The 23,212-nt window shown below is 43.1% G+C and overlaps 1 protein-coding gene across 7 annotated transcripts in view; it reads right to left on the bottom strand.

Annotated features, from left to right (window-relative positions):
- The window catches only part of hydin (HYDIN axonemal central pair apparatus protein), a 981,559-nt gene that overhangs the window by 87,862 nt on the left and 870,485 nt on the right, over window positions 1–23,212 (bottom strand). For all 7 annotated transcript variants that reach the window (XM_072279252.1, XM_072279251.1, XM_072279249.1 and 4 more), the window contains 3 exons: window positions 22,713–22,920; window positions 18,519–18,740; window positions 11,879–12,048 (listed from right to left, as the gene is read on the bottom strand). In XM_072279252.1, the coding sequence (XP_072135353.1) occupies window positions 11,879–12,048; window positions 18,519–18,740; window positions 22,713–22,920 (600 nt within the window). The remainder of the gene's footprint in view (window positions 1–11,878; window positions 12,049–18,518; window positions 18,741–22,712; window positions 22,921–23,212) is intronic.

Raw genomic sequence — 23,212 nt, forward strand, 5'->3', positions numbered from 1 at the left:
CCACGGTACATCTGTAGAAATTTGCAAGTGTCTTCAGAGACATACCAGATCTCCTAATGAAATGCGGTCACCGTTGTGGCTTCTTTGTAGCTGCAATAATATATTGGGCCCAGGGTAGATCCTCAGAGACGTTGACACCCAGGAACTTGAAATTGCTCACTCTTTGCACTTCTGATCCCTCTCTGAGGACTGGTGTATTTTCTCTTGCCTTGCCCTTTCTGAAGTCCACAATCAGTTTTTTGGTCTTACTGACATTGAGTGGGAAATTCTGCCCAATTTATTTAAAGACGTTTGCAGAGTGAGGAAGGGACTACAGGGGCATGAAACCAGTTGGACAGCCCTTACTGCATTGTGCAATTCTGTGACTCTATCTAAATCCCAACTATCAAATTAACTGTTGTGAAGACATTGAAATGGCGCCTCACTCATGATTTTCTATTTTGAAAATCACCTCACCTTTCTAAGAAAGAAAATGATTGTCCTCAGCCAAGTGGTTATTCTCACTAAGGTTGCATGATTAGTAATGACAACAAAATGGTCGTACAGAGAACAGTGAGGAAGGTTGTCTTAATGTTACAACAGGATTTATGTCAACTGGGATAGTGGACAAGGGGATGGCAGATGGAATTTAACTGGTACAACTGTGAGTGATGCATTTTGGGAAGCTAAACCAAACCAGGACATATAAATGAAAGGCAGGACCCTAGGATTGTTGTAAAATACAGACCTCGGGTACAAGTGTGTGGTTCCTGGAAGTAAAAATACAGGTAGACAGGCCAATGAAGAAAGTATATGCTGTACTTGTCTTCATTGGCTGAGGTACTCAATACAAGAGGCTGAGACACTACATTACTGTTGTTCAGAACGTTAGTTAGACCACACTTTAAGTATTGTGTACAATTTTGGTTGCCTGGCTATAAAATGGATGTGACTAAGCTTAGAGAGGGTGCTGAAATGAATAACAAGGCTATCCCTGGAATGAGGAGCTTGAGCTATAATGACAGCCTGAATAGGCTGCGGACTGTTCTCTCTGGAGCGAAGGACGATAAGGGGAGACCTTTTGGAAATTTATAAAATTATAAAAGAGCATAGGTAAGGTAGATAGTCACAATCTTTTTTCCAGGGTAAGGGAGTCTAAAGCTAAAGGGCATAGGTTTAAAATGAGAGCAGAAGGAATTAAAGGGGACATGAGGGGCTATTTTTTTTGCTGAGAGGGTAGGGGGTAAATAGAACAAGCTGTCAAAAGAAGTGGTAGAGGCAGGTATGACTACAATGCTTAATAACATTTGGACATATACATGGACAGATTGGATTGGACAGGTTTAATGGAATATGGGCCACATGTGGGAAAATGGGACAAGCATTCTGGATGGCATGGACAAGTTGGGCTGGAGACATTGTTTCCTTGCTGCATAACTCTATGAATCTATGACTCTGTCCAGGACAGGGAGACAGTCAGTGCCTGCAACGAACTGTTTGAAGAACTCACTATGATCCTACGCTGGATATGAATGGCCTTGACTCCAATCTACAATAAATTATCTGGTCTAACCTCACCACCACTCTTCACTAAGGAGAAGCACAAAAGCTTATATGTGGTCTGAAAAATCAAGACAATCAGGGTCAGGTAGCATCTCCGCTGAATTTCCAAAACATAGCAAACAGGAATTTCAGGCACAAACTGACAGTCTCATCTTCATGTGGGAAGAGGAGGACACTTCAATCATAGCAAATTTTGACCAAGTAGACAGATCTGACTATCGTAACTATAGAGGGGTCCCTCTGCTGTTTGACACAGGGAAAGCCATTGTCAAGGTCTTCCAATGGTAGGGGAGTCATACACAAGAAGGCATAGGTTTAAAGTGACAGAAAAGAGTTTTAAAGGGAATCTGAGCGGTAAGCTTCTCTTTACACACAGATCAGATAATATTGGAACTTGTTGCCGGGGAGATGGTAGAATCAGATACAATCACTTTTCTGAAGAAGCATTTAGACAGACACTACAATAGGCAAGGTGTAGAAGGATATGGTCCAAATGCTGGCAAATAAGATTAGTGTAGACGGGCAAGTAGATCAGCATTGATACAGTGGGCCAAAGAGCCTGTTTTGATGCTGTACAAATGTGTGACTCCATGACTCAACTCTCCTCCCTGTGGCAAGGCACTTCCTCTCAAAGAATACATTTATCACTGATGAAAATCAGCTCCACAGACCTGGCACAAAGCCCATCATCTGCCGGGCAGCAGTGATCCCAGCCCTCCTGTAGGTTTCTGAGATGGGCCTACTAGCCATAGGAACTTCGAGCACTGTAAGTCCACAAGTCCAGTATCCTACTAATGCACTGGCAGAATCAAAAAAGCCACATCAGTTTTCTCCCTAGGTCAATTTGCTATGTGGAGTCCTAATTACATCCAGTTAGTTCTATTGGATAGCTCATGCCACTTGTGTGCAAGAAACAAACCAGTGAAGGAACTCTGCAGGTCAGGCAGCATCTGTGCAGGCAGAGAGATGAACAAGCCCTGATCAAGGGAGATCTTCCCCATCCAAAACAAAACAGTCACATACCTTTACAGTCTCATTTGAGACCTCAAGGCATCCCAAAGTTACTTACCACCAAACATGTAGAAATGGAGTGCACTGACAGGGGAGCGGGAAAGGATGTTGTGGAGGAGGCTGAACTCAGCAGTAATGACTGACAGGTAATTATGAGGGGGAACGGAGGGAGAACTGTCCTGCCTCCCTCTGAAGCTGGCTCAATGCAATAGGGGCAGCAAATGAAGCCGTGTGTCAACATCCAATGGAAAGATGGCAGCTCAGATAGTACAGTTCCAAAATGTCATTTCTGACTCTCCAAAGCCTGACTACAAGGCACAGGTCAGGAGTCTGGAGATGTTCAGGTTCAACAACACTCCAGAAGCTCAACACCACATAGGATGTCATGGCGCACTTGACAGTGACTTCATCTGGAACCACCCACTCACTCCACCACCAACACACAGTGTCAGCAGGGTGTACCGTCTACAGGATGCACCGCAGCAACTCCCCCAGACTCCTTAGACAGCACCTTCCAAACCCACCACCTCTACCAGCTGGAAGACAAGGGCAGCAAAAGCAACAGCACCAATTGGAAGTTGTCCTCCAAGACATACACCATCCTGACATGGAAATGTATCACCATTCCTTCACCATCACTGGGTCAAAACCCTGGGTTTCCCTCCCTAACAGCACTGTGGGGACTCCTGCCCCTCAAGGCTGCAGTGATTCAAAAAGGCAGCTAACCACTACCTTCCCTAGGGCAACTAGGGTCGGGGAATTGAATGCTGGCTAAGCCTGCGAAATCCATATCCCTTGAATAAACAGAAAGTGTCCACTTTCAGGGCAGCACAGAAGGAAGTTGGTACAGCCCCAAGCTCAGCTTCTAAGACTCCCAGTACTGTCTGTATGGAGTTATGACTGAATGGATTTTGTTCCTTCCAGTTCCCTCCCACATCTCAAAGACATGCAGGTTGTTAAGTTAATTGGCAGCTGTAAATTTCCCCTAGTGTGTAAGTGAAGGGGAGAATGGTGATGGAAATGTGTGAAGAATGACGTGGGATGAGTGTAAAGTGCATTTGGTGGGCTGAAGGACCTTTTCCCTGTGATTCTATAAATCTGAAATGGTATTTCAGCCTGCAGACTCCTTGGAGACAAAACTGCTAATTGGCCCATGGTTAACACAGCAGTGTCAACATCGCAATAATCCTATCAAGCCCGATACCAACATGCTTTCTGGTTATATTCCGAACAGTCTTGGTTTGTGATTTTTCAATCTTCATTACGTCTCTAGCCTCCCCACAGAAAGTTGGCTGAGAAATCCCAATCCTCACACCTACTCCTTTTTATTGTAATAAATAATCAATATTTGATATCCAATTAGTGAGTGAACTGCAGCACTGCCATGTGGCCAAACCTGGAATTGTGAAAGGACAGGCACTAGCAAGAATTTTACTTTTGCAAATGATCAGAAGAATTGCTTAAAATTTGACAAAAATGTGCTGGAAAGTATCTAGTGACCTGGAAAATGTAACAAAAGAGTGAAAAATATCACAGGACAAGAAAGCATAAACAGAGAGGCTTCTGGTTGAGATGCAGCAATGTCACATGTGATACTTCTTACCTCAAAGAACAAGTTAGCCACCTTCTCTTCATACAACAAGGACACAGGCCCTTCACCCAACACAGCCACGCCTAGCAAGATGTCTTCCTAAACTAGCCTGATCAACCTCTGGTCCATATCGCTCTAAAACTTTCCCATCCACTTATCTGCTGAAGTAGGTAAATGTAATTGTGCCCACCTGTACCACTTGCTCTGACGACTCATTTCATACAAAGTTCTTACGGGTATACTCAATAAATCCATAACATAATATTAATCAGAATTAAATCCATAACAGACCATACCAACTTGGGTGTTCAACTAGTGTGCAAAAGACAACAAACTCTCCAAATAAAAAAGCAAATAATAATGTTAAAGAAATAAACAATTAATATCGATAACATGAGATGAAGAGTCCTTGAAAATGAGTCCACTGGTTGTGGGAACATTTCAAAGATGGGACAAGTGAAATTAAATGAAGTTGTCCCCTCTGGTTGAAGAGCCTGATGGTGGAGGAGTAATAACTGTTCCTGAACCTGGTGGTGAGAGTCCTGAGGCTCTTGTACCTTCTTCCTGATGGTAGCAGTGAGAAAAGAGCATGACCTGGTGGTGGGGGTCCCTGGTGATGGACCTGTGACAATGCTTTCCTGTGACAATGCTTTGTGTAGATGTTCTCAATGATGGGAAGGCTTTAACTGTGAGGGACTGGGCTGTATCCACTATTTTTTGTAGGACTTTTTGTTCAAGGGCATTGGTGTTTCAATACCAGGCTGTGATGCAGCCAGTCAATTTACTCTCCACCATACATCTATAAAAGTTTCTCAAAGTTTTAGATGTCATGCCGAATCTTCAAAAAGTTCTAAGAAAGTGAGGTGCTGCCGTGTTTTCTTCATAATTTCACTTATGTGCTGGTTCTCTGAAATTATAATACTGAGGAAGTTAAAGTTGCTAACCATCTCCACCTCTGATCCCCACTACCTTCTGTGTGGAAAATTTGCATCCTTACCCTCTCACTCCAAACATTCACTCTCTAGTTTTAGATTCCCCAACCCTGGGAAAAAGACCATGATAATCCAATTTACCCGAGTCCCACATAATATTATAAAACTCTGTGAGATCACCCTCAGTGCTGTTCAGGAGGGAGTTCCAGGATTTTGAACTAGTGATGGTGAAGAAACAGTGATATACTTCCATGTCAGATGATGTGTGTGTCTTAGAGGACAACTCCCAATAGGTAGTTCCCCATCCTTGGGCCAAAACATTGACTGTACTCTTTTTCTAGATGCTGCCTGGCCTGCTGAGTTCCTCCAGCATTTTGTGTGTGTTGTTCAGCTCATCCCATCTTTTGTTTTAATTCAAGTCCTTAAGTCCAGGCAACATCCTTGGAAATCTTCTCTGCACTCTTTCTTGCTTAATTGTTGTAATTAAACAAAACATGAGAATCACAGAATCATGGGAATGTACAACACAGTAACAGGCTGTTTGTCCCCTCTCCCCCCATTCATACTGACCACGATGCCTGTCCACACTAATCCTATTTACCTGCACTAGGCCGTTATCCCACTGTACCTCTCTGTGTATCTAATCGCCTTTTATATGTTTATTCTTTCATGCATTCTTTCTGGACGGCGTCAAAATCTCCACTTCCTTAATTAAGTATGGAACTTCTTCACGTATCAGATTTAATAATTGGAATTGTGTCTTTATGCATTTTAAAGAGAGAATCTCTTTCCTAGCAGACGCTCATTTGTGCTTTCAAAGGCCATCTTTCTGAGGCATGCAAAATTTATTGTCTTTGTCTGAGTGGAGAGAATGTGCTGCTGTTTTGTTAAAGTAGGAAATATCTCATTCTCCAGCACCAATACCGATCCTCACTGAATGACAAAAAGCAATGAACAAGGAGTAGAGAATAGATTCGGGTTGAGGATTAGGTCAAAACCTTAGGGTCTTTTTGGTAGTTTAGTCAGACCTGGTTCTGTCAAAGACTTCTATCACGGACATGATTTATTGCCATACTTGATTTAGTGCCATACTACATGATTAAGACAATCTTAGTGATACATATGAGAATTTGAAGCTGTGGACCTATACTCACAATAACCAACCTGTGACTGCCCATTTTCATATTAGGTCAGACTCACTCAGTCTGACAGGAACGATCTTCCACAAACATGGATTTTCCTCAAACCCCAGTCTCTGTGGGGCTAGCCTGATGTCACTGCCTCACTGCTGAATGCCCTGACTGCTTATTCAGTCATTCCTCAGCTTCATTCACAGGTGTAATGTCACAAATATTCTCTAAACAGCAGCTGACTTGTTTTAGTTTCACTAGGCAGACAAAGCACAAATCAGACCACATAATTTTGCAAAGTACATGCTGCCTCAGTATTAATCCTCAGCCTTATCATATCACCAGAGGCGCCAACACACTCTGAGCACAATTATACCACCATCAAGAATGCTTCCTGTGCCATCTCAAAGTACTTCTCTACTTCTACTCCCAGCATATAGTCAGAGCCTTAAGACTAGTGGTCAGGACCAAATGGTATGCTCCAGGGAGGTGGAGGAGCACTTGCAAGACTGCTTTGAGACAGTAGACTGGAAAATATTCAAGTTTTCATATTTAAATCTAAATGAATACGCCACAGTTATCACTGACTTCATCAAGACCTGTGAGCATGAGTGTGCCTTGAGAACATATTGGATATACCCAAATCATAAGCTGTGGATGAACCAGGAGACTCAGAGGCTGTTGAGGGCTAAACTTGTGGCTTTTAAGACAAGTGATCCAGAACTATACGAGACCTTTAGTATAACCTATGGAAGGCTATTTTAAGAGTGAAAAAAAATTCTGATTAAAAGTTAGGAAAAGAATCAGATGCTCATCAACTCTGAGAAGGTTTGCCATCACTTCTTACAAAGCAAAACCTAACATCATGAATGGCTGCGATACTTCACTTCCAGATGAGCACAACACCTTTTATGCACGTTTTGCAAGGGAATAAACTACAACTGTACAAATCCCTGTACATCTGCTAACCCTGTGATTTCTGTCTCAGAGGTCCATGTCAGAACATTTTTCAAAGAGTGTGAGCCCTCACAAATCATCAGGCTCTGAGGGTGTACCTGGTGGGGCATTGAAAAGCTATGCAAACCAACAGCAGGGATGTTCAAGGACATCTTCAACCTCTCACTGCTGCAGTCAGCGGTTCCCACCTGCTTCAAAAGAGCGATGATCATACCAGTGTCCAAGAAGAGCAGGGTGAGCTGCCTCAATGATTATTGCCTCACTATATTCATATCTACTATGGTGAAGTGCTTTGAGAGGTTGGTCATGGACAGAATGAACTCCTGCCTAAGCAAGGACCTGGTCTCACTGCAGTTTGCCTACTTCCTCAATCAATCCACAGCAGATGCAATCTCACTGGCTCTCCACTTAGCCTTGCATCACATGGACAACAACACCTTATTGACTACAGCCCATGTTTAGTACCATCATGGTCTCAATTCTAATCAACAAGCTCCAAAGTCTGGGCCTCTGAGTCTCCCTCTACCACTGGGTCCTTGACTTCCTCACTGGGAGAACGCAGTCAGTGTGGATTGGAGATAAAAGTTCCAGCTTACTGACAGTCAACACTAGTGCACCTCAAGGATGCTTGCTTTAGCCCACTGCTCTGCTCTCTATACACGTGACTGTATGGCTAAGCACAGCTCAAACATCATCTAAAAATTTTCTGATGGCACAACTGTTGGCAGAATCTCAGACGGTGACGAGGAGGTGTACAGGAGTGAGACAGATCAGCTGGTAGAGTGGTGCTGCAACAACAACCTTGCACTCAACGTCAGCAAGACCAAGGAATTGAATGTGGACTTCAGGAGGGGTAAGTCAAGGGAACATACACCAGCCATCATCGAGGGATTAGCAGTGGAAAGCAGTTTTGAGTCCCTGGGTGTCGACATCTTTGAATATCAATCCTAGGCCTAACTTACGATGCAATTACAAAGAAGGCACAACCTTGATGATACTTCATTAGTAGTTTCAGTAGACTTTGTACATCACTAGCGACTCTGGCAAATTTCTACAGATGTAGCGTGCAGAGCATTCTAACTGGTTCTGCCACCGTCTGGTACGGTATGGAGTGGCCACTGCATATTCAATTAAATTTTATATATATTTCTTATTTTAATTTATATTTTTTATTATGATATATAGCAATATACTATTGTCACAAAACAACAAATTTCATGACACATGCAATGTTCCCTTTGAGGTGTGTGCATGCACATATCTTTTACTACTAGTGCACAAAGGAATTTAAACTGCGCACAAAAGGTTGTCACCCTCTACCTTGTTGGCATGTTAAGTATATTTCATGATCATACACAATCGCATTTCCTTTTCCGGTTTCTGATGTGGACGGTGTTGACAACGTGGAGTTTTCAATGATTTGTCTGCAGATTTTAGAACTGGCTTATTTATACTGTTTTTACTGAAGAAATTATTCAGCATGCACATGTAGTTGTCACTGGGCATTACAAATTAGACGGAACATTGGACATATGCCATTGACATTACAGCTGATTCTGATTTTGATTCAGGTCTTCTTTTGATGGACAGTTATCTCACACAATTTCAAAGCCTATGAGTGGTAGAAGGCAGAGGACGATGGTGGAAAATAGCTTCTCAGACTACAGGCCTATGACTATGACTGGAATGCATCATTGGGATCTATTCTGGGAGAGGTATGACCTGATCAAAAGTGATGGGTTGCACCTGAACTCAAGGGGAGAGGAGAGCCAATATTCTTGAGGCAGGTTTGTTCGAGCTGTTGAGGAGGGTTTAAACTAATTTGGCGGTGGAGGTGGGGTGGAACATGAGTGAAAGGACTCAGGATAGGACAGATGGTATAAAATCTGACTGTCAGAAATGGCAGGCCAGCAGGGTGAGTATTAGTGCATTAGAGATGCAGAATCTAAAAGGGTAGTAAATACAGAACTCAAAGTGTGATACAGTATCTCAATTCACAGAGTATAAGAAATAAGGTAGATGAACTTGTTGCACTTGAAGTTGATGTTGTGATGTGATGGTATGATGTTGTGGCCATCACTGAATCGTGGCTGAAGGACGGTTGTAGTTGGGAGCTGAATGTCCAAGGTTACACGTTGTATCGAGGGATAGAAAGGTAAACAGAGGGGGTGGTGTGGCTCTGCTGGTAAAGAATGGCATCAAATCAGTAAAAAGATGTGACATAGGATCAGAAGATGCTGAGTTAAGAAACTGCAAGGGTAAAAGGATCCTGATGGCAGTTATATACAGGCCTCCGAACAGCAGCCGTGATGTGGACCACAAATTACAATGGGAAATAAAAAAGAGGTGTCAAAAGGGTAATATTATGATAGTCATGGGAGATTTCAACATGCAGGTCAATTAGGGAAATCAGGTTGGTAATGGATCTCAAAAGAGTGAGTTTGTTGCATGCCTATAAGATGGCTTTTTAGAGCAGTTTTTCATTCAGCTTTACTTGATTGGGTGTTATGTAATGAACCAGAAGTGATTAGGGAGCTTAAAGTAAAAGAATCCTTAGGAGGCGGTGATCACGATATGATTGAATCACAAACAAGAGGAAATCTGAAGATGCTGGAAATCCAAGCAACACACACAAAATGCTGGTGGAGCTCAGCAGGCCAGGCAGCATCTATGGGAAAGAATACAGTTGACATTTCGGACTCAGACAATATGATTAGGTTCAGCTTGAGATATGATAGGGAGAAAGTAACGTCTGATATAGCAATATTTCTGTGGATTAAAGAAAATTACAGTGGTATGAGAGAGGAGATGGCCAACATAAATTGGAAGGAGATGCTGGCAGGGATGACAGCACAGCAGAAATGGCATGAGTTTCTGGGAAAAATAAGGAAGATGCAGGATAGATGTATTCCAAAGACAAAGAAAATCTCAAATGGCAAAATAGTATAACCTTGGCTGACAAGGTTATGTAAAAGCAAAAGACAGGGCATACAACAATGCAAAAATTAGTGTGAAGACAGAGAATGGGGAAGCTTTTAAAAACCTACAGAGAGCAACTAAAAGAATCTTTGGAGGGAAAGGATGAAATGTGAAAGCAAGCTAGCAAACAATATCAAAGTGGATAGTAAAAACTTTTTTACAAGGCTGATTCTGGGAACGAAAGGGTTATCATATGAGGAATGTTTGATAATCTGGTTCTGTACTCACTGGAACATAGAAGGATGAGGGAGTATCTCATTGAGACCTTTCGAATGTTGAAAAGTCTAGACTGAGTAGATATGGAACGGATGTTTCCCATGGTGGGGGAGTCTAGGACAAGAGGGCACAGCCTCACGATAGAGGGGTGTCCATTTAAAACAAAGACCTGGAGAAATTTCTTTAGTCAGAGGGTGGTGAATTTGTGGAATTTTTTACCACAGGCAGCGGTGGAGATCTGGTAGTTGAGTGTATTTAAAGCATACCTTGTTAGGTTCTTGATTGGATACAGCGTCATAGGTTATGGCAAGAAGGCCAGGGAGTGGGGCTGAGGAGGGGAAAAAGAGGATCTAACAGGATTGAATGGCAGAGCAGACTCTACAAGCTAAATAGCCTAATTCTGCTCTTATGTTGTATGGTCTTATGGAATGGGTGCTGGGCCCATTGTTGTGCAGAAGACACTAAAATTGGTGGTATCATAGACACTGAAGACAGTTATCAAAATTACAGGGGGACTTTGATTAGCTGGGGAAATGAGCCAAGGGAATGGTAATTGGAGTTCTATTCAGACAATTGCAAAGTGCTGTATTTTGGGAAGCCAAACCTGGGTTGGACTTGCTGAGTGAATAATATGGCCAGAGGGAGTATTATACGGTATGTAGAACAGGAGCACCAAAGAGTACAAGTACATGGTTCCCTTACGGTAGTGTCATGGGTAGATGGGACAGGGTGGTGAAGAAGGCATTTGGCATACTGGGTTTCACCAATCAGGGAACTGTGTACGGGAGTTGAGATATTTTGTTGCAGTGCACAAGACATTAAGTGAGGCTGCACCTGGAGTATTGTGCCCAGTCTCGGCCACCCTGTTAGAGGGAAGAGATAGTTAACTTTGAAAGAATGCAAAGAAGATTTACGAGAATCGTGCAAGAACTGAGGGTCCAAGTTACAAGGAGATTATTATTAGGATCTTATTCCTTGGAACAAAGGCCTTACAGAGCTGTATAAAACATAAAGGCCATAGACAGGCTGAATGTACATGGTCTTTTCCCAGGAAAAAGGAATCAAAATCTAGAGGGCATAGGTTTAAGGTAAGAGGGGAAAGATTTAAAAGAGACCTGAGGGATAACTTTTTCACACAGAGGTTAGTGATTATATGGAATGAGCGGCTAGGGTAAGTGGTCGGGTTTGTACAATAACAACATTTAAGACATTTGAATAGGTACATCAATAGGAAAAGTTTAGGGGGATATTGGCCAAATGTTGGGAAACAGGATCAGTTTAGATGGGAATTGTGGTTGACATGGATGAGTTAGGCTGAGGGGCCTACTTTTGTGTTGAGTTATGCCATGACCATATGACTAGACAGACACTTAAACAGGATGCAAAGATATTGGCATATATGTGATTAGTTAGAGGCATTGGACTCAAATTCCTGCAGGTAATCATTCAGGCCAGTTGCTCTCAGAAACAATTACTGTAAACTCTCGTAACAGTGAGGTTAACAAGTGTTGCTCACTTACCTGACTGGTTGCTCCTGTTTATTGGTGATGATCAGGATCTTCTTGCGAGGTGTCATGCCAGCGTTATAGATAAAACACACCCCAAAATCATATGTCGTAAAAGACAAGTGGATGCTTGGAATCACTGTATACCCAGTGAGCACACAGGAAAAAAGAGGACCTTTCTGTATCTGTGGACAAGAGCAGGGTTCCCCTTATTAACATGATTTACAATGTAGCCCATTGGCTGGTCAGTTCTTGGGCTGTCACACTGATCACTCATTGTTACTCCGCAGCTGTGGTATCGTTCAGAGACTTTCATCTCCAATAGGACCTCCAGTAATTTCATAAAACGGCTATCTGTATGTTTACAGTGCCTCAGTCTCTATTTCTGTTACAATTCCTCCCTGAAGGACAGTGTCCACATGCCATGGACAGCACATTCCAAACTCACCAAGTCTACCAGCTGGAAGGGCAGCAAAAGTGTGGGGAGTACCACCAGCTGTAATTTACCCCCCAAGCCACACACCATCCTAACTTGGAAATATATTGCCATTCCTTCTCCATATTGGGTCATAATCCAGGAAATCCCTCCTTAACAGCACTGTGGGTCAACCCACACCACACGAACAGAAGATGTTCAAAAAGGCAGCTCACCACGACCCTCTCAAGGGCAACGAAGGGCAGACAACTGAATGCTGCTTAGCCTGCAAAGTCTATTTCTCTTGAATAGATGTGATGGGCTGAAATGCCTGTTTTTGTGTGAACTGAATCAGTATTTTGCATCAGTCTACACTGCGGAAGACACCAGCAGTGTGCCAGAATTTTGAGACTGTTGGGGGAGAAGCAAATATAGTCGCTATTTCGAAGGAGAAGGTGCTTGGGAAGCTGAAAGGTCTGAAAGTAGACCAGCTGGACTACACCCCAGGATTTTGAAAGGGGCAGATGAAGAGATTGTAGAGGCATTAGTAATGACCTTTCAAGAATCACTAGATTCTGGAATGGTTCCGGAGGGCTGGAAAATTGCAAATGCAGCACCACTCTAAGAATGGAGGGAGGCAAGACAGGACATTATACGCCAGTTAGCCTAACTTCAGCATTTGGCAAGAAGTCTTTATTAAGGAAGAGGTTTGGGGTTACATGGGAGCACATGGAAAAATAAGCCTAACTCAGTATGGTTTCAAGGGGAAATCTTGCTTGACAAATCTGTTGAAATTCTTTGAGGAAATAACAGGCAGGATAGACAAAAGAGAGGAAATGGATGTTGTTTATTTGGATTTTCAAAAGGTCATTGACAAAGTCCTGTACACGAGGTTCCAAAACAAGATAGAAGCCCATGGTATCATAGGAAAAATACTAGTCCAAGAAGATTGCCTAACCACAGAAGGCAGAGTGGAAATAAAGGCCGCCTTTTCTGGTTGGCTGCTGGTGACTGGTGGTGTTCTGCAGGGGTCTGTGTTGGGTCCACTCCTTTCCACATTATAATGGTCTGGATGATTGAATTGATGGCTTTATACACAAGTTTGTAGAAAATAAGAAAATAGATCGAGGGGTAGGCAGTGTTACATAGAACATAGAATAGTACAGCACAGTACAGGCCCTGCGGCCCACAGTGTTGTGCCGAACCTCAAACCCTGCCTCCCATATAAGCCCCCACCTTAAATTCCTCCATATACCCGTCTAGTAGTCTCTTAAATTTCACTAGTGTATCTCCTTTCACCACTGACTCAGGCAGTGCATTCCACGCACCAACCACTCTCTGAGTAAAAAACCTTCCTCTAATATCCCCCTTGAACTTCCCACCCCTTACCTTAAAGCCATGTCCTCTTGTATTGAGCAGTGGTGTCCTGGGGAAGAGGTGCTGGCTATCCACTCTATCTATTCCTTTTAATATCTTGTACACCTCTATCATGTCTCCTCTCATCCTCCTTCTCTCCAAAGAGTAAAGCCCTAGCTCCCTTAATCTCTGATCATAATGCATACTCTCTAAACCAGGCAGCATCCTGGTAAATCTCCTCTGTACCCTTTCCAATGCTTCCACATCCTTCCTATAGTGAGGCAACCAGAACTGGACACAGTACTCCAACTGTGGCCTAACCAGATTTTTATAGAGCTGCATCATCACCTCACAACTCTTAAACTCTATCCCTCGACTTATGAAAGCTAACACCCCGTAAGCTTTCTTAACTACCCTATCTACCTGTGAGGCAACTTTCAGGGAATCTGCGGACATATACCCCCAGATCCCTCTGCTCCTCCACACTACCAAGTATCCTGCCATTTACTTTGTACTCTGCCTTGGAGTTTGTCCTTCCAAAGTGTACCACCTCACACTTCTCCGGGTTGAACTCCATCTGCCACTTCTCAGCCCACTTCTGCATCCTATCAATGTCTCTCTGCAATCTTCGACAATCCTCTACACTATCCACAACGCCACCAACCTTTGTGTCGTCTGCAAACTTGCCAACCCACCCTTCTACCCCCACATCCAGGTCATTAATAAAAATCACAAAAGGTAGAGGTTCCAGAACCGATCCTTGTGGGACACCACTAATCACAATCCTCCAATCTGAATGTACTTCCTCCACCACAACCCTCTGCCTTCTGCAGGCAAGCCAATTCTGAATCCACCTGGCCAAACTTCCCTGGATCCCATGCCTTCTGACTTTCTGAGTAAGCCTACTGTGTGGAACCTTGTCAAATATCTTACTGAAATCCATATAGATCACACCAACTGCACTACCCTCATCTATCTGCCTGGTCACCTCCTCAAAGAACTTTATCAGGCTTGTTAGACACGATCTGCCCTGCACAAAGCCATGCTGACTGTCCCTGATCAGACCATGATTCTCTAAATGCCCAGAGATCCTATCTCTAAGAATCTTTTCCAACAGCTTTCCCACCACAGACGTAAGGCTCACTGGTCTATAATTACCCGGACTATCCCTACTACCTTTTTGAACAAGGGGACAACATTTGCCTCCCTCCAATCCTCCAGTACCATTCTTGTAGACAATGAGGACATAAAGATCCTAGCCAGAGGCTCAGCAATCTCTTCCCTCCCCTCACGGAGCAGCCTGGGGAATATTCCATCATGCCCTGGGGACTTATCCGTCCTAATGTATTTTAACAACTCCAACACCCCTTCTCCCTTCATATCAACATGCTCCAGAACATTAACCTCACTCAGATTGTCCTCTCCATCATCAAGTTCCCTCTCATTGGTGAATACCGAAGAGAAGTATTCATTGAGGACCTCGCTGACTTCCACAGCCTCCAGGCACATCTTCCCACCTTTATCTCTAATCGGTCCTACCTTCACTCCTGTCATCCTTTTGTTCTTCACATAATTGAAGGATACCTTGGGGTTTTCCTTTACCCTACTCGCCAAGGCCTTCTCATGCCCCCTTCTTGCTCTTCTCAGCCCCTTCTTAGGCTCCTTTCTTGCTACCCTACATTCCTCAATAGACCCATCTGATCCTTGCTTCCTAAACCTCATGTAAGCTGCCTTCTTCCACCTGACTAGATTGTCCACCTCACTTGTCACCCATGGTTCCTTCACCCTACCATTCTTTATCTTCCTCACTGGGACAAATTTATCCCTAACATCCAGCAAGAGATCCCTAAACATTGACCACATGTCCATAATACATTTCCCTGCAAAAACATCATCCCAATTCACACCCGCAAGTTCTAGCCTTATAGCCTCATAATTTGCCTTTCCCCAATTAAAAATTTTCCCGTTCTCTCTGATTCTATCCTTTTCCATAATAATGCTAAAGGCCAGGGAGCAGTGGTCACTGTCCCCCAGATGCCCACCCACTGAGAGATCTGTGACTTGACCCGGTTCATTACCTAATACTAGATCTAGTATGGCATTCCCCGTAGTCGGCCTGGCAACATACAGTGACAGGAATCCGTCCTGGACAAACTTAACAAACTCTACCCTGTCCAAACCCTTGGAACTAATCAGGTGCCAATCAATATTAGGGAAGTTAAAGTTACCCATGATAACAACCCTGTTACTTTTGCACCTTTCCAAAATCTGCCTCCTAATCTGCTCCTCAGTATCTCTGCTGCTACCAGGGGACCTATAGAATACTCCCAATAGAGTAACTGCTCCCTTCCTGTTCCTGACCTCCACCCATACTGATTCAAAAGAGGATCCTGCTACATTATCCTCCCTTTCTGTAGCTGTAATAGTATCCCTGACCAGTAATGCCACCCCTCCTCCCCTTTTTCTGCCCTCTCTATCCCTTTTAAAGCACTGAAATCCCGGAATATTGGGAATATTGAGCCCTGGTGCCAGCCAAGTCTCTGTAATGGCCACTACATCATAATTCCATGTATGTACCCAAGCTCTCAGTTCATCACCTTTGTTCCTGATGCTTCTTGCTGAGGAAGCAGGAAGTCTGCAGAAGGACTTAGACAGATTAGGAGAATGAGTGAAGAAGTGACAGATGGAATACAGTGTAGGGAACTGTATGGCCATGCATTTTGATAGAAGAAGTAATGTCGACTATTATATAAGCAGGGAGCGAATTTAGAAATCTGAAGTGCAAGGGGACTTGCGAGTCCTCGTGCAGGATTCCCTAAAGGTTAACTTGCAGGTTGAGTCAGTAGTAAGGAAGGCAAATGTAATGTTAGCATTCATTTTAGGAGGGGTGGCATGAAAAAGCAAGGACGTAATGCTGTTTTTTTTATTATGCATTGGTCAGACCATATTTGGAGTACTGTGAGCAGTTTTGAGTTCCCCATCTAAGAAAGGATGTACTGCCATTGGAGAGAGTCCAGATGAGGTTCATGAGAATTAGTCTGGGAATGAAAGGGTTAACTTGGCTCTGGGCCTGTACTCCCTGATATTCAGAAGAATGAGGGGGATCTCATTTAAATCTGCTGAATATTGAAAGGGCTGGAGAGAGTGGATGTGGAAGGGATGTTTCCAGTAGTAGTGGAGTCTAGGACCAGAGAACACAACCTTCGAATAGATGGATTTTCCTTTACAACAGAGATGAGAAGGAATTTCCTTACCCAGAGGGTCTTGAATCTGGAATTCATTGCCAAAGAGGGCTGTGGAGTCCAAAGCTTTTGATATATTTAAGGCAGAGTTTGATTAGTTCTTGATTAGTAAGGTTAAAAATGAGGTTGAGAGGGAAAATAAATCAACTATGATCGAATGGTAGAGCAGATTTGATTGGCTGAATGGCCTAATTCTGATCCAATGTCTTATGCAATGCATAAAAAGATTTCGGGCTGAAGCCTGGCTGGGAGTTTTTGTCTGAAAGCCCAGGCAATTTGATACTGATTTCATTCAATGATGATACACAATCTGAGGCTGACAGCCAGAGCTTCAGTCCTTCCTTCCTCTGGCAATGCATCCAATGCATCATCTCTGTTATAGAGCCTATTAACATGGCTTATTGGGCAACAGCCAGAGCACATCTCTGGGAACCTATCTGGTTTTTGACCAAATCACACTGAAGGGTTTTCAACGGAACCTCCAAGTAAGTGTTTATTTGAGAAAGATGGCACTAGTGAATAAAGCAACCAATTGTGACATCTTCTTGACAGCTCATGAAACTACTTCTTTACCTTCTTCTATCAAAATGGACCACTGTGGCACATCCGCAGGGCAGACACAGGCCCATGCCTGCCCTGCGGATATGCCATAGTGGTCCATTTTGCTGTGTGGCAACAAGGAAGTTCTCAGCGGTGATCTTTTTTTATCGGTCTCCTCCCCTTGGGGAGGGGGAGGGGGGAGTGTGTTGCACAGAGCAGTACTGTGTAACAGGTTCTTACGTTGATCTATGGACTCCCAAACTGTCTGTCGTTTCTGAGGCTGGGAGCAGATGGTGTATCATGTGAATACAGAATTATGAGATATTCCAGCCTCTATCTAAATATCTGAAACAGCTCCTCCTCAGGTTCTGGCCACACCAACCCCATGCTCCTGATCTTTGGTTATCCAGTCAGGAAGGGATGGGAGGGGACCTTAATGTCAGGCCTGGCCAAGGGATCCAGACAGCGAGCAGGCAAGGGTCCTGCACCTCTTCTGGGGTCAAGTCCATGCCCATGTATCCCTGGAAAAGGAGCTTGTGGTGTTCAAGGGAACAATGAAGGATTTCTGGAACCAGTGGCAACGTTGAAGAATATTTAGACAGAAACATAAACCAGCAGGAAATACAGATATATGGACCATGTGCAGGCAAATGGGACTAGTTTAGATTGGCATCAAGTTCAGCACCAAAGCTGTGGGCTGAAAGTCTTGTTCCTGTACTGTTCCATGTTCTAAATGATGGATACTTATCCTAAAGATCCTTTGTTGTTATGGTGAAAATTCATAAATTGATGTCTGTCGATAAATACTTGTATATCAATAGATACTTGTATCCTGTTTCCTATTCAAACATTCCTGAATTTCAGTATTTGCTGATAATGAGTTTCACATTTGTGAACATAATCCAGTTCACTGAATTAAAAAATGTGATAGCATGGTTCAGGGCAAATTTTAAACTGTTAATCAATTAGAAATTCTATCCACTCATGTTTATTTCTGAATTGTGAGGTTTCTGGAGATACCTTGCTTACTGACACAATTCAGCATAAACACACACTTTCTGCCACCTGTGACAGTGCACGTGGGGCTCAGCTCATTACCTACCTGCAGTGTTAGCTTCACATCCTTAAGCTGCAACTTGTGATCTGGGTGGAATTCGATCTTTGCCGAGACACTATTTCCTGCTTCAACACTTCTTTCCTTGCAAGTTAGTTTGAGGCAGCTGAGAGATCTCGGGGGACCTGAAAGCCCCCATTCAAAGTCAAAGTTAAAAGCCCCATTATTTGCAATGATGAAATGATAGAAGATGTGGTCATTCAGTTCCACCTGTGAACGAATTGACAACAGTACGAAGATCAGACTCTTCAACATAAACACCATGCTGGAAACTGTCAGATTATAACCCACCACTGATTTTGGTTAAGGTGATTATAGGATGTTATTTCATAAATAAAGACCATCAGGTTGCACAGGGTCACAGATGATGGAGTTGCTGCCTCACAGATTTGTTTCTGGCTTCAGTTGCTGTCTATGAGGAGTTTATACATTCTCCCTGTGCTCACATTACCTCCCACATCCCACTGGTAAGTTAAGCTTGTTAAGATGGTACCAATAAGTGGCAACTCTTTGTGTGTAGCTCCAATGGGAATCATCAATTATTTCCGTTTCTGGACTATTACAGCTGAAATCCACAGCCATAGCCATGGGTACTTCAGAAAGCAACATTATTTAAAGAGGTTTAAAAACGTCGTCAAAATTGATGGACCCCAGATGGCAGACTCAGATTGTGAGTGCAGTTCAAGTTTAAGAAAATAGAAGCGGGGAAGGCACATTGGGCTACAGGTACGATTGAAACAGAGAGTGATTAGGCTCATCCCCCTACCGAATTCACCTGCTGGTGAGTTACAGTACAGTCTTTGCAAAACAAAATCGAAGACCTCAATGAAAGATTGCAATACCAGAGGGATATCAGGGACTGCTGTGGACTTTGCTTCACAGAAACATAGCTCACTGCTGCCCTTTCAGATGCAGCTCTACAGCCCAATGGCATCAGCATTCTCCACAAAGACAGGCCAGTTGAGTCTGTTAAAGGTGGAGGATGTGGAGTGTGCTTTATGATAAGGTCATTGTGGTACACAAATGTGATAGATCTGTCTCAGTCTTGCTCATCCAATTCGGAACATCTAGCAGTTGTACATTTCATCTGCCAAGGGAATTTCTTGTCATCATCCTGTTAACGGTATAGATTCCATTTCAGGCCAATGTCAGACAGGCACTGCAGGAGCTGAGCACCATGATCAGCAGTCACAAAACAGTGCTTCCTTGTGCCTTCCCTATCACTGCAGGGGATTTCAACCAGGACAGCTTAAAGAAGTCTCAGAAAAACTAGCACCAGCATTTCATCTACGAAACCAGAGGAGACAACACACTTCCAATTCAATAGCATTCAAGTAATTGGATCCTCAGTTTCATCACTTACAACTCCAGTCAGTTCAGAGTGGCAACACGATCTCCTGTACAATCTCTGTCAGCACAGATGTGCCTCAAGGCAGTGTGCTTAGCCCCCTGCTCTATTTGCTTTATACTTATGACTGTGTGGATGAACACAGCTCCAATGCCGTATTCAAGTTTGCTGATGACACCACTTTCATAGGCAGAATAAAAGGTGGTGATGAATCAGCATATAGGAGGGAGATTGAAAATCTGGCTGAGTTGCGCCACAAGAAGAACTTCTTAATGTCAGCAAGACCAAGAGGTTGATCATTGACTCAGCAGGGGAAAACCAGATGCCCATGAGCCAGTCCTTATCATGGGATCAGAGATGTAGAGCATCCTTGGTGTAATCATTCTGCAGGAACTGTCCTGGGCTCAGAAGAGAGTGCAATTATGAAGAAAGCACAGCAGCACCTCTGTTTCCTCGGGAGTTTGTGAAGATTCGTAATAACAAACTTTTATAGATGAGTAGTGGAGAGTATATTGACTGGCTGTATCACTGCCTGGTATAGAAACACCAATTACCCTGAACAGACAATCCTACAAAAAGTACAGTAGTGGATTCAACCCAGTCCATCACGGTTAAAGCCTCCCCACCATTGGGCACATCTACACAGAGCGTTGTCACAAGAAAAGCAACATCTATTATCAGGGACCCCACTAGCTAGGTCACGCACAATTCTCGCTGCTGCCATCAGGAAGGTGGTACAAGAGCCTTAGGAATCACACCACCAAGTTCAGGAATAGTTATTACCACTTAACCATTAGGCCTTGAACCAAAGGGGGTAACTTCACTCAACTTCACTTGACCTATCATTGAAATGTTCCCACAGCCCTTGACTTAGTTTCAAGGACTCTTCATCTCATATTTATTGATTTTTATTATTATTATTATTACTATTATTATTTCTTTCCATTGGTATTGCACAGTTTGTTGTCTTTTGCACACCGGTTGATCACCCGTTGGTTCATTGATTCTATTATGTTATTGTTCTATGATGGAGTAATGGAGTATGCTCACGAGAAGATGAAGCTCAAGATTGTATATGGTGACATATGAACTTCGATAATAAATTTACTTTGAACTTGACCTCTATTTTACTAACATCATAAATGCATACCGTGCCATCCCAAGCCTGCGCTGTATGAAGTCTGATCAGCTGGCTGTACTCCTACTCCGATGTGTAAGCAAACACTAAGAACGTAGCACCAAGAAGGTACTGTATAGTCAAAGGAGGTGGAGGAGCACTAACTGGACTACTTTGAGTCAGTGGACTGGGCAACATTCGAGGATTCATCTTCAGATCTGAATGAATATGCCACAGTTATCATTGACTTCATCAAAACCTATGTGGATGAGTGTGTGCCTTCGAGAAAATGTTGGACATATCCAAACCACAAGCCATGGATATACCTGCAGATTTATAGTCTGCTGAGGGCTAGATCTGTGGCATTCAAGACTGCTGATCCAGAATTATACAAGAAGTCCAGGGACGAACTGTGGAAGACTATATCAAAAGCGAAAAAAGACAAATCTGATTGAAGTTAGGGACGGAATCGGATGCACGTCAACTCAGGCAGTGTTTGCAGACCATTGCGTCCAAAAATGCAAAATCTAACATCATAAATGTCTAGGACGCTTCACTCTGAGATGAGCTAAATGTCTTTTATGCACACGTTTAAAGGGAGAATAAAACTACACCTGTGCATATCCTTACAACACCTGGTGACCTGTGATCTCTATCTCAGGTGCCGATATCAGAACATCTTTCAAGAGGGTAAACCTTTGCAAGATGTCAGGTCCCAATAGTGTGCCTGGTAGAGCACTGAAAACCTGTGCCAACCAACTGGAAGGAGTGTTCAAGGTCAACTTCAATCTCTCACTGCCACAGTGATGGTGCATCAGATATTAAACCTGATTCTCATTCTGAATTGCACCTAGCTAAAGTACAGATCAACTGGCATCTAGTGAGGCAATAAACAGGTTCAAGGGTCTCACAATACACCTCTCTGTGATAATTCTGAGAAGTCCAGGAGTGAAAAAACATAATATCAGTTCAGGATGACACTTTTGTATACATTGTTTGGTACAAATTAGGGTTTACTAGCATCAAACAAGGGTTTTTTTCTTAAACCTCCCTTATGTCATATTTTAACACAGCCAAGTTCCAATGTGCTGGTTAATAATGTTTTTAAAAACACATGCAAAAGAATTTTATGGGAATACGGTCACCAACTGTTGCGGAAGCTGTGGTTTCCAGTAGGGAAGCAGAAGTGTGTAAGAGAGGCTGAGGAGCAAAGTCTCACTAGTTAATGTAGCCCCAGCCACAGTATGGGGCACACTCTGCAACTATCTCACACCATTCTCAGTGTAAACTCTATCGCTCCAATCACTTGAAACAACTAACATCCGTCACCATCTGCAGCAACCCATTGCCCTCTGAATTTCCAGCAACACAGGTCCCTTTTGTGACAAACTCAAAATTCACACTGTTTCTATTCTGTAAAATACACAGGTTAGACCTTTATTGCTGTAGTACTAACTCAAAAATGTTAATTTTTTTGTCTTCTCCATGAACTCGTACATACACATACACACACTTTAACACATGTGATTTGTCCCTACTTGAAGTTTGAAGTTACTACTGCATCCATAGATTGGCATGCAAAATTATAAAAGATAAGTCTGATTCCTTATAGATGATGCAGGCCTTAACTTTCCTGGAAAATATTTCCTTGCACTGGGTGTTGAAGAGATGTTAGATCGCGCAGTGATGAGTTGTGCTGGTGTTATTCAGTACTAACCTCTCCAAAAGCAATCTCATTGATACTCTGTCGATTGAGTTCAGTCACAGTCCCATTACTGGCTTCACACTTCACTACAACATTCATGCTGTAAACATGCATCTTTACATTTAAGTTCAGGGGTGCGACCTTTGTCTTCACATCACATATGATATTGAAGTTCGCATCTCCCTCGGTGGTTGCAGCGCAGGAGAAAACGATGGGTAATCTGTGGGGAAACACACGGATTGAAAAAGGAGAAGGACAATAATGTCACAGACCTTGTAGCAGCCTTCTGTCAGGACACAGAATATGTCCAGCTCTGCAGATAATAAATCAAGTAAATATCAGCACACAAATCATTTACATAAACCTCTTTTTCTGATCAAAAATACTATGGTTCACAGTGATGGGACTGTGTTTAGCCATTCTACCAGCTTACAAACCAGCTACAGCTGAGGGGAGAATTCCAAAGGTTCATTGCCTTTTGCTTCTTCTCCTTCAGTCCTGAATTGTCAACT

Source organism: Mobula birostris, chromosome 15, assembly GCF_030028105.1.
Source record: "Mobula birostris isolate sMobBir1 chromosome 15, sMobBir1.hap1, whole genome shotgun sequence".
Classification (NCBI taxonomy): domain Eukaryota; kingdom Metazoa; phylum Chordata; class Chondrichthyes; order Myliobatiformes; family Myliobatidae; genus Mobula; species Mobula birostris.